The sequence below is a fragment of the Pipistrellus kuhlii genome, unplaced genomic scaffold (assembly GCF_014108245.1).
Source record: "Pipistrellus kuhlii isolate mPipKuh1 unplaced genomic scaffold, mPipKuh1.p scaffold_m20_p_9, whole genome shotgun sequence".
Taxonomy (NCBI): domain Eukaryota; kingdom Metazoa; phylum Chordata; class Mammalia; order Chiroptera; family Vespertilionidae; genus Pipistrellus; species Pipistrellus kuhlii.
This window is the reverse complement of record NW_023425595.1, coordinates 21,384,339-21,403,150: the sequence shown is the minus strand read 5'-3', so window position 1 is coordinate 21,403,150 and position 18,812 is coordinate 21,384,339. Positions and strand designations below refer to the sequence as shown.

Genomic DNA, 18,812 nt, shown 5'->3' with positions numbered 1-18,812 from the left:
CATAGCAGAACACCTAGACATGAAAGGAAGTAGGGTCCCTAAGCCACCATATCAGGTCTGGATTACCTACCTCTGGACTTATTATTGTATAATGCATAAAAACTATTATAGTATGGCTTTCTATTGGTGCAGCAGAATATGCTTGTAGTGGACACAAATATAAAATTCTCACATAAAAATCAAAGTAAGAGTTATGGGAAAAAAATCCTCACTAACCTTTCAAATATTCTTGAGGGGGAAAAAATCCTCAATGATAAGCTTATATTTTTGTTTTCTTTACCCGAAGGTAACAAATACCACATAACCAATATTAAAAAAAAAAAAGGGGGGGGGGAGGGGATGTTTGATGGGGATGAAACTCTAGATTCCAATATTAAACAAAAGTGAGATAAGGCTGGGGGAAGAAGTGCATGCGTGCAATACCAGACAATGATGGTCTTATGTAGGCTTTATATAATACTTCCTACAAGTCAATTTCAACTGTCATTAACAAAAATAAAGTTTACTTCTTGGGCAGAGGGAATTACAGTTCAGTTTTTACGTCTGAGTCTTTAAACTTGGGAAGCTTTCTTCTAGGTCACCAGCAAGGGTCTTATCAACTTCATGAAGGATTTTAAGAAAGTCTTCCACCTGTGAGTCAAACAAAAGAATCAAATAAGCATAAGTAAAGGAAAAGGTGAATTAAGATATTGATTATGACTATAAAAATGCTCTGCCTGTGATTTTTAAATAGCCCAGAGGAAAAGAAATGATATATTCCATCACAATATTTCCTGAAACATCAATGAAGTGACTAGACTTACTGTTTTGTTTTACTCTTAAACTAGTATTTATCTTCCAAATGATTCCCCTTTAGGGTCCATTAATAAAGTTTTATTTCTATCCTCCTTCCTGCCATATCCCTTCACTCTCATATTTCACTTTGCTAAAAAAAAAAGTTCCTATCTTGAAAGTGCCTCTAATGAAAACAAGCAAATATAATGTAATTCGGAGAACCAGAAAAATCTACTGACTGTACCTATCTAAGAACCTTATTTTTGATTAATATATATATTATCTACTTCCTAACAGAAAAGAATATTGTAAATTCAGTGTTGATTCCTTTCTCTTAAAACCTGAACTGTTCCTCAGGATACTCCCATGAGTTATTCAGCAGTCATGTCTGGCAAAGGCAGTAAGTCATGTGAATTGTATGCATTATCTTTTTTTTGACAATGGCCTCAAAAATCAAATAATCCTCTGAAACTTAGTCACCTATACATTTACTCACACTCACCACAGGGCTATAGAAAGGAAGAAGGTTTTTAAATGCACAGGAACACTTCTGCTTGCTTAACTGGCCCTCCTTTAGTCCCTTAGTCACAGTCTCCTAAAACAAAACAAAGAGAAAGGAAAATTTCTAAAGCTGTATCTGGTGAATAAATATAAATCCATTTACGCAATTCTCCACTGATCCTACAGGCGTTTCAAATGTCCCAAACTGAACCTAGTATCATTCCTCCCTGTGTAATCCAAACACGTGCTCCATCACAGTCCTTATTTTAGTGAAGCCTACCACCACATACCCACCTACCCTACCTACTACACACACCAAAAACCTGGAATACAGCCAAGACTTTTCTTCCTCCTTTGCTGCTGACCCCTTCACTGGAGTGTTCATTCTATTAATAATCTAATATCCTACACCTCCTCTCCAACCACACTTCCAAATAGATAGGCTCTCATTTCTCAGATTCTTCTTTTCTTTTTTGCCCCCTTTGGATATATATTTATTATTTTGATTGGGTAATGGTATCATAGATGTATACATAGACTAACATTTTTCAAATTGCACTCTTCAAATATGTGTAGTTTACTGTATGCCAATTATAGAAGCATAGAACAGACTGATGAATCTCAGAGGGAAAGTAGGCGTGGAAAGAGATTAACCAAAGAATTTATATGTAAATATGCACACCCATGGACACAGACAATAGTGTAGTGAAGACCTAGGGTAGGAGTGTGAGGGTAGACGGGACAATGAAGGAGGGACAGAGGAGAACATCTGTAATATTTTCAACAATAAAGATATAATTTTAAAATAATAAAAATAAAAATTACTAATGCACCAGATTATTCTTGAAGACTATAGTCACAAAAGCCTTTAGCTTTGTCTCCGGGTCTCCAGCCTCAACTGTCTATAATCTTCTCTCTCTTGCTTTTTGAGTAACCTTTCTAAACAGATTGTATCACTTGATGCTTTTAAAAATATCTGTAGTAGTTCCCCAGTTTCCTCAAGATTAAGTTCAAACTCCATTCAGTGTGACAGGTAAGAACTTTCATGTCACATCCTGCTTTAGTCTCAGCCCACCTTTCTCCTATATTTCTACCACTTGAAAATTAAGAAACATCTATGTCCCCTCTCCAAAAATACAAAAGGAACAGCAAACATTGGGGAAAATACATGCAATGAATATTCAGAAGATACAATATTACCCATGGAATTCCATGCAAATAATCAAAACTAATAAATATATAAAGCAGAAAACACAACCAATATACAAATATATGTCAAAATATTCAAACTCACTAATAATAAAAATGCCAATCAAAATAAGGTACAACTTAATCTCCTCTTGAATTTTACTTGACATAAAATTATAATACCCAATAATAAGAATCAAGTAAAATCAACATTATCACATGTCAAAAGCCTTTTCAAAAAAATGTAGCCATTATGCCTTAGTCATTTTCACATTTATAATGTCAAACCTAGTAAGCTAACTTCTGAAAATCTATGCTAAGGTAAAACAAATCACCAGAATAATAGAAACTTGTTTTGATAAATATTCTTGAAAAAACTTCAACGAATATATAGACTATAGTTATGTTCATATATTTTTATCTTATTATAAAATATATGGACAATAAGGATATGCTCAAAGGAAGAATAAGCTAATAAACCTGAACATATTTAGGAAAACTATTCCTTAAAAAAGGTTTACAATCAATTTTATAAATTGATTTTTTGGCAAATTAGGTATTAAATTGGCTCAGTAAAGTTTCAGTGAACTGTTCTAGTCAGGAGAAATGCTAATAATGTAATGTTAAGTGAAAACTGTATATATGGGTTATAAATATGTGAAAAACATATACATATATAAAAATATACCAAACCACATAGCTGCTGGTTTAAAACTATAAGCTTATGGTGACAAGTTCTTTCTTTCTCAATTTTGCCAAAAATAATAACAGTGATAATAAAGTTGGGAACATTAAGCAACTCATACTTTATTTTGCTGAAGAAACCATTAATACTTCTTACCTTTGTTAATACCTGAAAAATATTAGAAAGAAATTCACATGAAATATCCTTTAAGATTTCCAAGTGGAAATCATCTTGGGTTAAATCAGACTTTTTAGTTTCTTCTGTGTTAGACTCTGCCGAATTCTCTGGTTTCTTCTGACAACGTTCCACATTTTTTAAAACACGAATCAGGCTGTCTATTAGAGAAAGATCTACTGTACAAACAAATCAAGAGACATGAGATTAGCCAGTTAAGTTTGGTTACTCACTCATCATTCATTCATTCATTCATTCATTCATGCTGAATAACTATTAGTGGTAGAGATGGTACTTTATAGAGCCACACAAGCTCATCAAAGCTTCAGCCTTCAAGAGACTTATATTTTTATACTCTCAAATATGCAAATGAATAAAGCAGGTAATTTCAGATGTTGGTTAAGTTCTATGAAGAAAATTAAAGGGGACTATAATAAAGCAGCTGACAGGGGAGGCTCTCTGAAGAGATGACACCCAGTTGAGAGAGAAAGGATAAGAATCAATGCAAAGAGCCCAGAAAAATATTTCAAGCAGAGGGAACAAGTGCAAAAGCCCCAAATAGGAAATGTCATGGAAGGTCTGAAAAACTAAAAGAAGGCCAGTGACTTACACTGTGTGAGCAAGGAGGGCACAAGGTGAGTTTAGAAAGCTGGGCAAGCCCCGCCAGTGTTGCTCAGTGGTTAAGCATTGACCTATGAACCAGAAATCACAGTTCCATTCCCTATAAAGACACATTTTGGGCTCAATCCCCTGTAGGAGGGAGCCGATCAATAATTAATTCTCTCTACTCACTGATATTTCTATCTCTCTCTACCTCTCTGAAATCAATTAAAAAAAATTTTTTTTTAAAAACCCTATATCCTCAAGTAAAGGTTGTTTTTAAAAAAGTGAGAAAGAAACCAAACCAACAATACAAACCTGGGCTTTAGAATCTGACAGAATTTAATTTAGTGCACTAAAATGATACTTGCCTTTTTCTACCTTTAGATACTTCTGTTCAACCTGTGAAGCATAGATGGCAGACAATACTGAAAAAACAGAGGCCAGCACTGTTTTCTGTTCTTGAAGTATGATGGGTGGATCATCAGACTGGCAGAATTCATGGCAGACTATGTCAAAAAGTAAATTCCAAGTGTCTTTTCCAGTGTCAGGATACTGTACTTAATAAAAATGATAAAGTAGTACTTTAAAAACAGAAACCAATTAAAAGAGTAGATATAGTGCTTCCCTATATAACATCTTACCAATTGCTTGAATTCCATCATCTACTGTAGTAAGTAGCTGTAAGATGTGCATGTATACATCCAGTCCTTCCAGATTTTCAGAACTAAATATAAAAAACAAAAGCACTGAATCAACCACTTTGCTGTCTATAGGATTGCAATTGTTCATCCATTCATCACTCTATACTAGTCACTCCCCAGTAACTAAGGTGTTAAAGATAAAACAGGGAACAGGACAAAAATCTCTGTACTCACCAGAGCTCTCTACATTCCAATGGGGAAATCAGTAAAAAAAACAAATTTTCTATAATATAATCAACATGAACAAGACAAGAAGAAACATTATTTTTCACATTGTCCCATGAAAACAATGCAGAAACCTGAGAGTTGCTACTTTATCATTCTGGTTTACGTGGATAATCAGGAGGGGGATAAATAATTGAGACTTTCATAGAGTGAGTGTAAGGTCCATTACACCAAGCATTAACAATAATGAAGTTCTTAAAACTTCACAGGATTATCCTAGCTCCCTAGCTCAGAATACTAAAACCATGGTAAGTATAATTTTTGTGTTCAACAGCTTGGATTCCTAGAAACTCACAATCCAAGTTCTTCAACCAAACAATTATGTAAAAAGATAGTAAATAATTAAAAGATGATCTAGCAAATATTTAAGTACTACTGTTTTCAGGTATTACACTAGGGGCTGGGAAAACAGAGATGTATAAAACACTGTTTCTATCTTCATGAGGTTTCCAGTCTAAAAGGAAAGAAGATAAAGGGGCAATAGCAAAGCAATAAGAATGTAATTCTAGAGGAAGTCCAAAGTATTAGAGGAACACATAGCAAAAAAACTTCATTTACTTCGGAGAATCAGGAGAGGTATCTTAAGAGAAATATTGTTGACACAGACACCTGAAGGGGCAAAGAAATGTTTGGGGTATAGGAGACATAGTGTGCAAAAGCCTAGAGTTAAGAGAGCTTGGCTCAGTTGAAGAAATAAAGGAAATTTCATATGGTTGAAACCCAGAACACAAAGAATAAGTATGGAGAAGCACTATACAATAACTTGTAAGTCAAACTTTTTAAAACTTTGAACCTTTTCCTAAGAAACGCAACTGAAGCGTTTGAAGCATGAAGGTGGGATGATCACTACAGTGTGCTCTACAGTCTAGGCTTGCAAGGAGCAAGCCTCGAAGCAGGGAACTCGGGTAAGAGAATGTTGCAGTTGTCCAGATGAGAGACAATGGCCTGCTGGTGGCTCGGATGGGATCCCAGAAAAAGTCGGGAACAGGGCTTGGAGGTTGAGTGGCCATGGGAAAAGAGAGGGATGAGGAAGAATTGGCAACAGCTTCCACATTCTTCCCCGTTATCCAAACAGGATAAAAATCATACCATTTACAGTGATTGTGAATGCTGAAGAAGATTTGGGGGAAATGATGAATTTAATTCTCATCTGTATAAAGGTCATAAAATTAATAGGCTTTAATGTGGGTTATTAAGCACTAAGAATGCACAACTGACCACTAAACAGTTCAATTCATAAATTAATTTTCTAGTCACTAACAATTAACAGTTTCTTTTTTTATATATAATGGTTTTTTTTATTTTATTGATTTTTTACAGAGAGGATGAGAGAGGGATAGAGTGCTAGAAACATCGATGAGAGAAACATCGACCAGCTGCATCCTGCACACCCTCCACCGGGGATGTGTCCGCAACCAATGTACATGCCCTTGACCGGAATTGAACCTGGGACCCTTCAGTCCGTAGACCGACGCTCCACCACTGAGCCAAACAGGTTTCGGCAACAATTAACAGTTTCAATAACCTACAAGACCTAGTTATCACTCTTGGGAAGATTCCAGAAGCCAGTAAATTATCCAAGACTAGCATATATATACAAGAAGAAAACAAATATCTGACATTAGCTGAAGAAGTAGTTAAATGTCCAATGGAAAATAAAGCACAAAAAAATCTTATCTATTTGATTTATATTACACAAAGTTGCACAAGATTTTAAGATACTAAAGATAAATAATGCTAATAATAGCCTATAGCTAATTAGTATTAGAACAGGTACTTCGTAACCATTAATTCTTGCACAGAACAAATATACTGTCACCACGAATATTAGTAGTAAATCAAGCCTGCTAAAGATCAGCTATGTGCTATTCACCCTGTCGGAAAGAAATTAAGATAACTTATTATCTAAGGATACTTCTAGCAACTAGATTTTCCCAGAGTATTTTGTACAAAAGAGCTCACCTACCGTACTTGTTTGGCAGCTTCAAGCACACAGGGCACAATTCTAAACACTCGTTGCTCTTCAGAATCTTCCTGGGGTTGGTCCTGAGGCTGAACGGCCCCATTTCTAATCCATTCCAACATCAGCTTCTCATCCAAATCAAAGAGCTTGTCTACAACCTCCCCCACCTTCACCAGCAAGTCAACTGCAAAGAAAAAAACAGATTCTGAAATGAGAAACAAAATTTTAAAAGCAGTAATATTAATCAATTCCTAAAACTATTTGAACACCACCAATCTTGCCAAAGCATTACTTATTCTAAGAACAGTAAGGAAGCCTCCTTTGCTTGGGAGTTTAAGAAGAAATTTTAAACCGTCCGGGTGGTGGGTTTAATCTCTGGTCAGGGCACATACAAGAATCAACCAATGAATGCATAAGTAAGTGGAACAACAAATCTATTTTCTAAATCTATGTGTATCTCTCTCTCCCTCCCCTACTCCTTCTCTATTTCTAAAATCAATGAATAAAAATTTTAAAAGAAGAAATTTTGTACCTTTTGTAAAAATAATTTTTTTCAATTACAGTTGACATGCAATCTTTAGTGTCAGGTGTACAACATAGTGATTAGATATTTATTTATCTTACAAAGTGATCATCCTGATAAATCTAGTACCCATCTAAAATTATATTAAAAAAATTTTTTATCTTGAGTTGGAATACTTTGCACCTAATACTTAGCCTTTAGATGATCTCCAGAAAAAGCTCCCTGGTTTCCTAACAAAAAATAATCAAAAATTGTTTTCTAGCCCTGGCTGGTTTGGCTCGCTGATTAGAGAATCAGTTCATGGACTGAAGGGTCGCAGGATTGATTCCTGGTCAAGGGCAGGTACCTTGTAGCTTGGTTACAGGTTCCCCCCGCCCTAGTATGGGTACATGTGAGAGGCAAACAACTGATGTGTTTCTCTCACTTCAATGTTTCTCTCTTTCTCCCTTCCCCTCCCTTCTACTCTCTCTCTAGAAATCCATGGAAAAACTATCCTCAGGTGAGGGTTAAAACAAAAAGATTTGTGTTTTTTAAATTTTTTTCCTTATTACATGGTGACTTACCATTTGTTGAACTTGACATGATGAAGCAAATGCTATCATAAATAGCTGGATGTTCCTGGATTCTTTCAACCCAGACACTGGCCACTTCTGTCTGGGAAAGGCATGTAAGCAACAATCTACATGATAAACAAATGTAAGCTAAATATCTATCTTTCAAAAACAGTAAAGGAAATTCAAGAATAAAGAGTTAGCTCTACTAGACTCCCTTCTGGTTGAGTACATAAAATCCATACAAAGAAGAAAACATACCTGCTTGTTTCCAGCAAAGTAGGAGGGTCTGAATCATACAAGCACTGCAATAATACCTGGCTACAAAAACAAAATAGTTAAACCAATGTGCATTAATTCTCTCATTTTAAATACCAAAGTACAGTTTTCATTTAACTTTTTAAATGTTTTTAGTTGTGAAATAGAGCATATAAATGTAACAGCCTGGGATAAAATCTACACTGAATGAATAAATACAAAGCAAAAAACAGAACAATGCTGCCTCTCCACAGCCCATTTGTCCATTCCAAATCACAATTCTTTCCCATCTATTGTAGAAATGACTATTATCCTGACTTCCCAGCAGTCATTTATTTGCTTTACTTTATATTCTTATTATTTAATATATGACTAGAAATGACAACTATCCTGACTTTACAGCATTTATTTGCTTTACTTTATATTTTTATTATTTAATATATGTTTAGAAATGACTACTATCCTGACTTTCCAGCAGTCATTTATTTGCTTTACTTTATATTTTTATTATTTAATATATGTTGGTTTTAAACTTTATATAAAATAATTATATTGCATGCATTTTGTGAGTTTTAGTTTATATATGCAAATAAGACACTTAATCATGTGTTTAAGATCTGCCCATGTTGTTCCTATAGCTACTGTTCTTTGATTAATTGCTGCAGAACATTCATTGCATGAATATAACACAATGTATTTTTCCAGCCTGTTACTAGTGGTTATTTCAAACAATGCTCCTACAATACTTCTTATATAGCATCCCAATGCATGTGTGCACAATTCCTTTTACCATATATCTGCTAATGGCATTGCTGGGTCACAATATATGCCTACCTACCAACTTGACTAGATAATGCCCAACTGCTCCAAAGTAGTTGAACAAATTCATATCCTGTCATCAATGTAAACTGTTCCAGAATAATTTTAAGATGCATTTATTGAATTTATAAAACTTAACATTCCTCATTCTCATATTTTTATAGGGACCACTAGAGACCAAGCACAGTCCTGAGTTATCTAGTCCATGAATGATTACCAATTACTGAGAAATAAACAGCTAGGATCTGAAGTCCCTCCACACCGAGAAGTGGTAATCAACCACCTCCGCTATATTACTTGAATCCCATAATAAACCCTTACAGCCCTAACTGGCAATACCGCCCAAGACAGATTTCTAAACTATTGTGGGCACAAATTTATTTGAGATTCTGATTAACAGCCATGAAACCTTTGCCTAGAATACAAATTCACTCAAAAAATTTAGCATATTTCCAGGGCTAGAAATGTATGTTCTTAAACCTCTTAAAGTAACCAGGGTTTCTGCCATTAAAAAACCCTCTACCCCAAACATTCCTGCCTGGAAAAGACAACCAGCCTCCAAGCACAGTACAAAAGCCTTTGAATACAGAGGCAATCTTGTGTGTTCTGGTCTGTTGAAGTCAGAGTTCTCAGTGTAACTCTATCAACAAGTCTAGTTTATCAGACTCTGAGCCTTTGGGGTCCCTGAGCCTAAACTGTTTTGGACTCTGATCAGGTACCCCATGTCTAAGCTCTGATTCACTGATTCTTATCTTATCTGATTTACCACCTGCTGATGATACACGTCCCTTTCCTATCAATAAAAATCTTGACTCATGACCATAAATATGTGAAAGCTCCTAGCTACCATCAAAACACAATGAGCCCAACTGGCATGGCTCAGTGGTTGAGTGTCAACCTAGGAACCAGGAGGTTACGGTTCAATTCCTGGTCAGGACACATGCTCAGGTTGTGGGCGCAATTCCTGGTAGGGGGTGTGCAGGAGGCAACCAATCAATGATTCTCTCTTATCACTGATGCTTCTTTACTCTCTCTCCCTCTCCCTTCCTCTCTGAAAGCAATAAAAATATATTTTAAAAAACATACACACAATGACATTTCTGGAGAGTGTTCATCAAGAGAAAAGAAGTACTACATTTCATATTTTCCTATCTCTCCTAAGTATCAGGGGTTCCCTTAGGGATAGAAAATACAAATCTATTTTTTTTTAACATACTTATTATGTCGTAAAACTTACCCAAGATTTTTATCATTGCTGATGGACACACATATCTCCTGGAAACAGGCCATATTACCTAAAATTCCCACACAGATCTCCTGTCAAATCAAATTTCACATGTCACAATAGCTCTAAGTTGACAGACACATAACAGAAAAAACACTTGAAGAAAAACTTTCATTGAACCTTAGGAAATAGAACAGGAGGCAGCATATAGAAGTATATTGCTCGCACCCCAATCTTAACAAGCTTCAGCCTATCTGTCCTGCCACATATTAGCAGCATAACTTCAGTTATTTTTACCTGAAAGTATTGATCTCCCTGGTCCAGCCCAAATCTAAAATTCTAGGACTCTAATAATTTTAAATAGCACATTACCTAGTACCTGGTAATGTTCAATAAGCATTTGCAACTGATTTGTAGCCAGTAAGAAAATTAAAGTGAGAAAAATTAAAGACTGTCCAGCACTATCTGTTATTGCTCCAAAGAGGAGGCCATAAAAATGTACATACTTACTCTTAATCGAGGACATTTGGATTTGGCCAATACACCCATAAATATCTCAGGAGCATTAAATTCTTGGAGAAATAAAGCCACATCCTGAAAATAAAAATGATTATTAACATGGATGTTGAATATTCCTCTTTAAACCCCTAGCTTAGGCAACCGTAAAAAATATTAATTCCATATATACCTACTTTCAGGCACAAGAAAAAGTTAGGAACTGTATCAACAGATAAAAGTAATGTTAGAAAGTCTATGTGGTAACTGGTCCCAAGGCAATGGAACAATTCCATAAACAAATCTATAAAGTACTTGTGATATTCCAGAGGGTTGCCCTCTTTTTCTGCCTTGAATATATTGACATTAATGATCTTCCTACACACCAGGCATTCTCATTCATTCAAACACATTTCCTGATTGCCAGGTATCATGCTAGAAGCTGGGAATAAAGAAAAAGTAATATTCTTAATTTCTGTCTTCTAAGAGCTAAAAAACACAATAGGGGAAACAGATAAAAAAAATCCTACTGGGTTATACCCAAAATCAGAACTTGTGTTTTCAAAATCTTCAACAGAAAAAAATGCTGATCACAGTGTAACTGCAGCAGCTTCACACTTCCTTCTTAGAGAGTTTGCCCTGTCCACGGCACCTAATGGGACACACTACACAGGTGAAGGAACCTGGAGTGAACATGTGACCCCATTTTGTTAGAAATGTGGGCCCCAAAACTAAATCAGTTTGCTGAAATTAGAGAAGACCTAAATAAATGTAAGGATATAACTTGTTCATGGTTAAGAAAATCATTATCGGTAATTTATCAATTCTTCTCCTAAATGATCTATTAATTCAACTCAATCTCAGATTCTAAAATTAATATGGAAATACAAAGGACCAATGACAACCAAAACAACTTTGACAAAGAACAAAGATGGAGGATTAATGCTACCTGATTTGAAGATTTATTATATTAGTGATCAAAACTGTGTGGGAGCCCTAGCTGGTTTGACTCAGTGCATAGAGCATTGGCCTGCAGACTGAGGGGTCCCAGGTTCAATTCCAGCCGAGGGCACATGCCCAAGTTGTGTGCTTTATCTCCAGTGGGGAATGTGCAGGAGGCAGCCAATCAATGATTCTCAAATACGAGGTCCGTGTTCTCTTTAGGTATATAAGTATCAAAACCTTCCCAGCTACAAGAGTTCTGGCCTTCATAAAAACTATATACAGGGTGTCCAAAAAAAAATGTATACACACTTTAACAGCTGATAGCTCAATTTTGAAAATAAACTGTATTTTAATAAACACTATCTTTATAATTATTCTAAGTGTATGTGTGATATTTTTTGGGTGTCTTATATTTGGCACAAACCTAAAGGACAAACCTTAGCATTTATAGCTCCTGGAACCTCATTCCCTGTACTACATACAGGAGTCATTACAGACACTAAAGTCTTTCCCCAGAGATTTAAAGACCAACCTTTAAGAAAAAAAAAAAAAACCACCCAATGGTGTTCCACTTTCATTTCCTACCCCGTACCTCATCCATTGACATATCCCATACTCTGCAAATCTCATTCTCCATTTCTTCATCAAGCTCCATCTGCTGCTCCTCGTCATCTGAGCTGGATTTGGTGTTTTCAGGGCTAACCAACTTCAGAAACACAAAAGAAAAAAGAGAAATGAATGAAAGCTGTCCACAGTACTCCTCAAATAATATTATACCATAATCACTTAGAAGTCACAAAGATACTACCCTCAAAGTGTTTTCTCTTGCAAAAAAACTCTTAAAAAACCAGTATCTTATGTAGATCTATTCATTTAACATTCATAGAGTAAATACTGTTGCTAAGCACTGGGGTAGAAATACAAAGATGAATAAGATTTAATCTCTTGCTTTTAAGCAGTTTAGTGTATAGTGGATACAAGACAGGTAAACAAATCATCACAACAGAAAAGGTGAAGTGATTCAACTGAATTGTGGACAAAGAGTTGTAAGAGCAGCCTGGCTGGTGTGGCTCAGTGGTTGTGTCACTTATGAACCAGGTCACAGTTCGATTCCCGTTCAGGGCACATGCCCAGGGTTTCGGACTCCTGGGATGTGCAGGAGGCAGCTGATGAATGATTGTCACTTATCATTGATGTTCTCACTTATCATTGATGTTCTTATCTCTCTCTCTCTCTCTCTCTCTCTCTCTCTCTCTCTCTCTCTCTCTCTCTCTCCCTCTCCCTCTCCCTCTCCCTCTCCCTCTCTCCCTCCCTCCCTCACTCCCTCCCTCCCCACCTCTCTCTGAAATCAATAAAATATTTTTTTAATTAAAAAAACTTCTGAGGGGAGAAGTGAGGGACAATGACCCATGCCTGGGAGAAGTTAGGGGGAAATTCTCTTCGGTGATATTTAAGCTAAATCTCTGAGGAAGAAGAGGAGAAGGAAAGTAGGAGAGCTCAGAGTTAAGGGCCTAGCATCTTTGGGGAATGGTGAGCAGTTAAGTGTCAATGGTGAGCAAATGAGACTTGGAAAGGTTGCATTCCGAGCTAAAATATATGCATGTTTCTCCAGTGGGTAAAGGGAAGTATGAGGAGTTTTTTTTCTTAAATATATTTTTATTGATTTCAGAGAGGAAGGAGGAGAGGTAGAAACATCAATGATGAGAGAGAATCATTGATAGGCTGCCTCCTGCACGCCCCCTACTGGGGATCCAGCCAGAAACCGGGGCATGGGCCCTGACCTGGAACCCAACCCTGGCTGACATTCAACCACTGAGCGGCCGGGCTGTTTGTTTTTTAAAAGGAAGGTTATTCTGGCAACTGTGCAGAGATGGCCTGGAAGGGGCAGAGATGAGAAGAAAAGTTCTAATTAGGGAAAGAAAAGTTCACAGCCTCCTATCAGTTAAACGCCAGGGTAAGCACTCGATGGCCTATATCGTATTTAACCTACACAATATGGCCCTATATCCAACAACACAGATACTACCATTCTGCTGTGCAGAAATTGGGAAAGAAACAGAGGCTCTGAGCGCTTTGGCAGCTTTGCCCAGAGTCGCCCTGCAAAGAGGTGCTGAAGCCGCGCTTTGGATGTCAGAGCTCCGACTCCAAAACCAACACGTACCTACTCTTCTGCTACAACTAAAGCCCATGAACTAGATTATTAGGACCTAGACCTCGGAAACGACCGTGGAAAGGGGGAGCAAAAAACTGAGCAAATGCCTTTACGTGACCACGTAAAATATGTTAATTGCAAGCGCTCCGGCATTCCTGTCCCTGACTACACCTCCTTCAGTGCTGGGGGGCCGGGGAGCTGCCGAGGTGCGGGGCCGCGGGCGCCCGGGGAGGGGTCCCGGGTCGCGGTCCTGGGTCGCCATGGGGACCGCGGGCCCAGGCGGGAGGGAGGGGCGGCCAGACGCGGGGCCGGATGTGGGGGACGGAGGAGGGCCCACGCGAGGCGCGAGTTTCCACACCTGGATGAGCCCGCTGAGGACGCCGAAGAGCCAGTGCTTGCTGTACACCGTGCTCCCTATGCAGTCACCCCCCGCCACCTCCTCCTCCTCCTGGTCGACCTCGTTCCTGGGCAGCGGCGGCGGCGAGGGGTTGCGGTCCATGATTCGGCCGCTACAGGTCTGCAGGGGCCGCGCCGGAAGCCGCCGGAGGAGGAGGCGAGAGGCCTTCTGGCGCCAGAGGGCCCGGCGCTGCTCTCGCCACAGCGCCCCCTGCTGCCCAGAGCCCTGCTGGGCTGACTGCCCGCCCAATATTCCCGTCAGGGACAGGAAGGAGCCCGGATGACTCCATCTCCCCCAGCCCCTCTGCATTCTATCAGGCATGGTTATAGTCATAATTGTTATTGGTCGCCCTCACTGGACCGTGTATGTCATCTCCCACACATGCCGTGCTGGACTGTACTGGCCATGTTCATTTTGCCATTTGACCTCTGCACCACAGTAGGGAGTCTAGAAGCCATTCCTACTCCAGGGTGGCAATCAACATCTCAATTATACTAGGAAGTGACTGAAAACCACATAAATGTCCCATGACCAGTAAATGCAAACAAATTGTAATCCCAACTCAACTTCTTAGTCAGATCTCTAAAATGTCTGTGACCACCCCAATGGTCACTCAACACAAGGAGAAGTGTAATGGTGGGATGTTGGAATGGACAAGTCTGTGACATTCACTGCTTAAAGTTAAAATATTTAACTTTTTTCAGATTATACAAAGCTGTTCGACTATGTAAATACTTTCTTAGAGTCCCTCCAAGGGTCTTGGAATGGTCCCATATAAGTGAAGAGCCCTTGAAGCTTACTCTTTGTCAGCTTCACAGTAAAGCTGACACTGACTATAAGCATGGCAGAAGGCAGAAGGCAGGCAGAACTCAGGATGGTTCTATGTCTGCAGCACTGTCCTGTAAATTGTAAGATTTAATGGATGGCCCATCCACTAAATGCCCCCATAATTGTGCCAACCAAAGGTTTCCCCATAGGTAGCCAAAGGCTGGATTGGGAACGGGGCTGGGTGCAATGCTCTTTTAACAGAATTACAGGGTAGCGTAGTGCTGGAGAGCCTGGGTTCTGAAGCTGATTGGCCTTTTCTATATGCTTTGAATTTTTCTAAATGACATTTTCTCTACGTTTCAGTTTCCTCATCTGTAAAAATGGATGTAACTGCAGTAGTCACCCAAAGTAATGAGGATTGAATAGGAGAATAAATGTAAAGCAAGCAGCACATAGAGTGAGGCCAGAGCTACCTGGTAGTGACTATTAAATGAGATTAAACTGTAGTGGATAGTACGTGTGACATGCTGTATGGGTGGTAAATGTTAGCTTTCTTTGAGAGATTTAGAATAGCATTGTTTTACCCTGTGGTAATCAGACCCATGTAAATTGTTTTTGCATGACTCAGAGAAAGTAGGAAGCCCAAAATTGAAGTTCATAACTTTCTTGCACGTATTAAATTTGTCACTGCCCTGGTCAAGGCTCAGACCTTGTAGTCATTCTTGCCACATCCCCCTTATCAACCCTTTCTGCTGTTAAAGAGAAAACCACAAGCCCAGATCACAGAGATTTAAGCAATCATCATGCCACACCAAGGGCCAGCAGGCTACAGAGTGGTAGCTGAGAGTGACACTAATGCCTGAACTTTTTTTTTTACCACATCTCTTAATTAAGCTGAGAGTCTGGTCAAAAGGGAGGAATTGTAGACCCTTGCTGCTGTTGCTCATGGTTAGAGTATCAACCCATGCACAGAAGGGCTGATGGTTTGATTCCCTCTCAAGGATATGTACCTGCTACCTGCATTGCAGATTCAATCCCTGGCCCCAGTCAGGGCCCGTGTGGGAGGCAGCCTATCAATGTGACTCTCACATGGATGTTTCTCTCTCTCTTTCTCTCCCCCCCCCCCATGCCTACCCCTATCTCCTTCCCTTAGACTCTATCTAAAAACCAATGGGAAAATGTCCTTGGGTGAGAATTAACAAAACAAAACAAAAACAAAAAACAAAAAAAGGAGGGGGACGGAATGGCCGGGGGAATTGTAAAGAGAAAACAGCAGGCTCAAAATGGCGTCACGTGCACACTGGGTTCAAAACACAGAAAACCCAGGACAAGAGGCAAACTTATGCTCTGAAACTGAGAAGCTGAAAGCAGGTCACAGAGGGCCTTACAAGCCAAGTTCAAGGATTTGCACTTGAAAGCAGAGGGGAGCCACCGAAAGGTCCTGATTGAGAAGAAGCATGATCAAGGCTGTGCCTCAAGAGAGCGAGGATACATTCAGTGACTCTCCAGTTCACTTCCTGGCACCGAGACAAGCATTCTTTCTCCGGGGCCTTGTTTTATCTATCAGTGAGGACAACTCTACATCTAAATCCAGCAATGTGGGAGGGCGGCAGTTGAGGCAGATTAAATCAGTCCCTAGACCTGTAGGTGGTAGGTCTGGGAAGTATCCCTGGCATTGTTAATCCATACCTGAGGATATTTTTTCCATTGATTTTTGGGGAGAGGGAAAGAAGAGGGAAACATCAATATGAGAACAACACATCGATCGGTTGCCTCCTGCACAAGCCCTGATAAGGGCCTGTGCCAGGAGGAGCCTGCAACCAAAGTAAGTGTCCTTCACTGGAATCGAACCCTGATATGCCCTTTGCCCCAGTGCCCACCTTCTGAAAATTCCACCAGGATCTGTCCCTTTAAGTTCTGCAAATTGTTTTTTGTGTTGTTGGGTCTTTTTTTTACTGTAAAATACTGATAACATAAAAATATACTATCTTAACCATTTTGTGGCAGAACAAGGGGCTGAAAACTTTGCTCCTGTCGGGAATAGTAACTTCAGAGTGAGGTCAGAGTCATGAGCAGCTTTCCCCACCCTTTCACGTAGAAGAAATCTGGACTCAGGAACTTCCTGAATAACAACCCAGACTGACAACACAGAGCTCTGTGCTGAGATGAGGAGCCTGAGGTTTCCAGACAACCCTGGTCTGTGAATCAAATACAGAACACAAGTGAGGCCCAGAACATTCCCACGTGGCAGTTCTTCCAGAGGCTAACACAAATACTAATGGCACAGCTCTGTCCTGAAGACGGAGGTTTTCCCAGACTGTGGTTCCCGTCTTCCCCGGGAAATTCATCATTCCAGATGGATGAGCATTCAGTTACTATATTCCCCTGGTGATCTAGGCATATCGACACCTGCTATTTGGAGGCAAAGCCTGGCTCTGGTGACACAGTCTCAGTGCTCTCAGCCCCTGGCTGTGGGGCTTTTCCCAGTGTACTGCCTGTTTCACGGCCTGAGGCCTGTGTGGCATGCAGAGCCCCTGCTTAGCAGAGCCCTGAGCTTGGCTGAATGGCCTGCTTTCACCTTTTTGGAATGTTTAAGAATTTGTGAACAAAGGTCCCACGTTTTTGCTTTGCCAGGTTGCCCACACGCTCTGCAAGTGGTCCTGGCTGCCAAAGGGGACCTGGCACCTGAGACGTTGCATTTCTGACAGGACCCAGGAAGTGCTGAAGCTTCTCGTCCCTGACCCCCTCTGAGCAGCAGGGCTCAGTCTGAAGTCTGGTGGGGCAGGAACCTGGCAGGAATCTGAGGGACAGTGCAGAGCCCAGGACCCTGGCAGGGGGATCGCTCACCACAAACTGTTACGTGAAACATACATTTCTGTATTTCTTAAGCTTCTGTATTTTTTCCCAGCAATTTAGCCTGAATTAAGTAAAGGCAGTGACATAGGGCAGTTACACAGCTTGTTCTGTTCTCGGTTTATGTAGACTTGAATCATGTTGGAGAAATGTCTCTCTGTGAGGTGTGCCTGGGAACAGACACAGCTCCGGTTCCCTGGTTCCCTCCTCCCAGGCTCGTGGGTGCTCCTTGGCATGGCTCTGGGGATTGGAGACGGAGTTTGGATTAGAGGAGACGACACTCATCAGACTGTCAGCCCAGCCCAGGCAGTGCAGCCCTGCCTACCAGAGTTCAGCTTTGACGTTTGGGGCCAACCCCTAGCTAACAAAACCTTGCTGACCATCATTGGCTAGTGGCTGGGTTGGCTGGAGCGCCGTCCAGTAAACAGAAAAGTTGCAGGTTCCATTCCCAGTAGGGCATATACCTGGGTTGCAGGTTCGATTGATGTTTCTTCCTTCCCCTCTTTCTAAAACTAATAAAAACATATTCTTAGGTGAGGATTTAAAAAAAAGAAAGTTGCTGGTCATTATTAACAGAACTCTGTAGTACGTGTTGTCCAGCTCTGTCCACATCTCCTGGCAAACTGAGCCGTCTCATTATCAAAACATTCATTTCTGGGAGCCACTCTGGGAAGACCTACTGCAGACCAACTCACCAGGTACTCGCTCTCAGAGCAGTGGCAGGAATGCTACCCTGTGTAGCAAAATGAACAGAGGTCCTGCATTGTGAGAGGGATGTTCAGGATTCAAGAGGGTGCTAGCCAGGCTGAGGGACACTCCTCCCCAGCCTGGCTTCTCATGTGTTATAGAATTTTACACTTGAAACCTATGTAGTAACCAATATAACCCCAATAAATCCAATAAAAAGGTAGATTAGGGCTTTTTAAAAGGTAGATACCACATACAATACTGCCCTGGTGGGTTTGGCTCAGTGGATAGAGTGTTGACCTGCAAACTGAGGGGTCCCAGGTTC

General features: G+C 39.9%; 1 protein-coding gene across 3 annotated transcripts; it reads right to left on the bottom strand.

The window, feature by feature from the left end:
* Nucleotides 1-275: 275 nt before the first annotated feature.
* Nucleotides 276-14,336, bottom strand: SAAL1 (serum amyloid A like 1). 3 transcript variants are annotated; one of them, XM_036427670.2, is made up of 12 exons: nt 14,141-14,335; nt 12,223-12,336; nt 10,701-10,784; nt 10,203-10,282; nt 8,150-8,209; nt 7,901-8,016; nt 6,818-6,998; nt 4,567-4,649; nt 4,294-4,482; nt 3,305-3,501; nt 1,277-1,369; nt 433-630 (listed from the first exon to the last, which is right to left on the bottom strand). In XM_036427670.2, exons 1-12 carry the CDS (start codon nt 14,279-14,281, stop codon nt 538-540), a joined length of 1,431 nt encoding a protein of 476 aa, XP_036283563.1. In that variant the 5' UTR covers nt 14,282-14,335; the 3' UTR covers nt 433-537. The 3 variants fall into 3 exon arrangements, with proteins under 3 accessions (XP_036283566.1, XP_036283563.1, XP_036283565.1); XM_036427672.1 differs by having other exon boundaries at nt 3,305-3,498; XM_036427673.2 differs by lacking the exon at nt 1,277-1,369 and having other exon boundaries at nt 276-630; nt 14,141-14,336.
* Nucleotides 14,337-18,812: the final 4,476 nt, after the last annotated feature.

Bases quoted from the DNA above. Each gene is read 5' to 3' on its own strand.
- SAAL1 (XM_036427670.2), bottom strand. From the start codon at position 14,281: ATGGACCGCAACCCCTCGCCGCCGCCGCTGCCCAGGAACGAGGTCGAC. The intron at 4,650-6,817 runs GTAGGTGAGCTC...TTTTATATTTAG, and splicing joins GAAGCTGCCAAACAAGTACG to TTCTGAAAATCTGGAAGGAC. The intron at 1,370-3,304 runs GTAAGAAGTATT...GTTTTGTTTTAG, and splicing joins TTTTTCAGGTATTAACAAAG to GAGACTGTGACTAAGGGACT.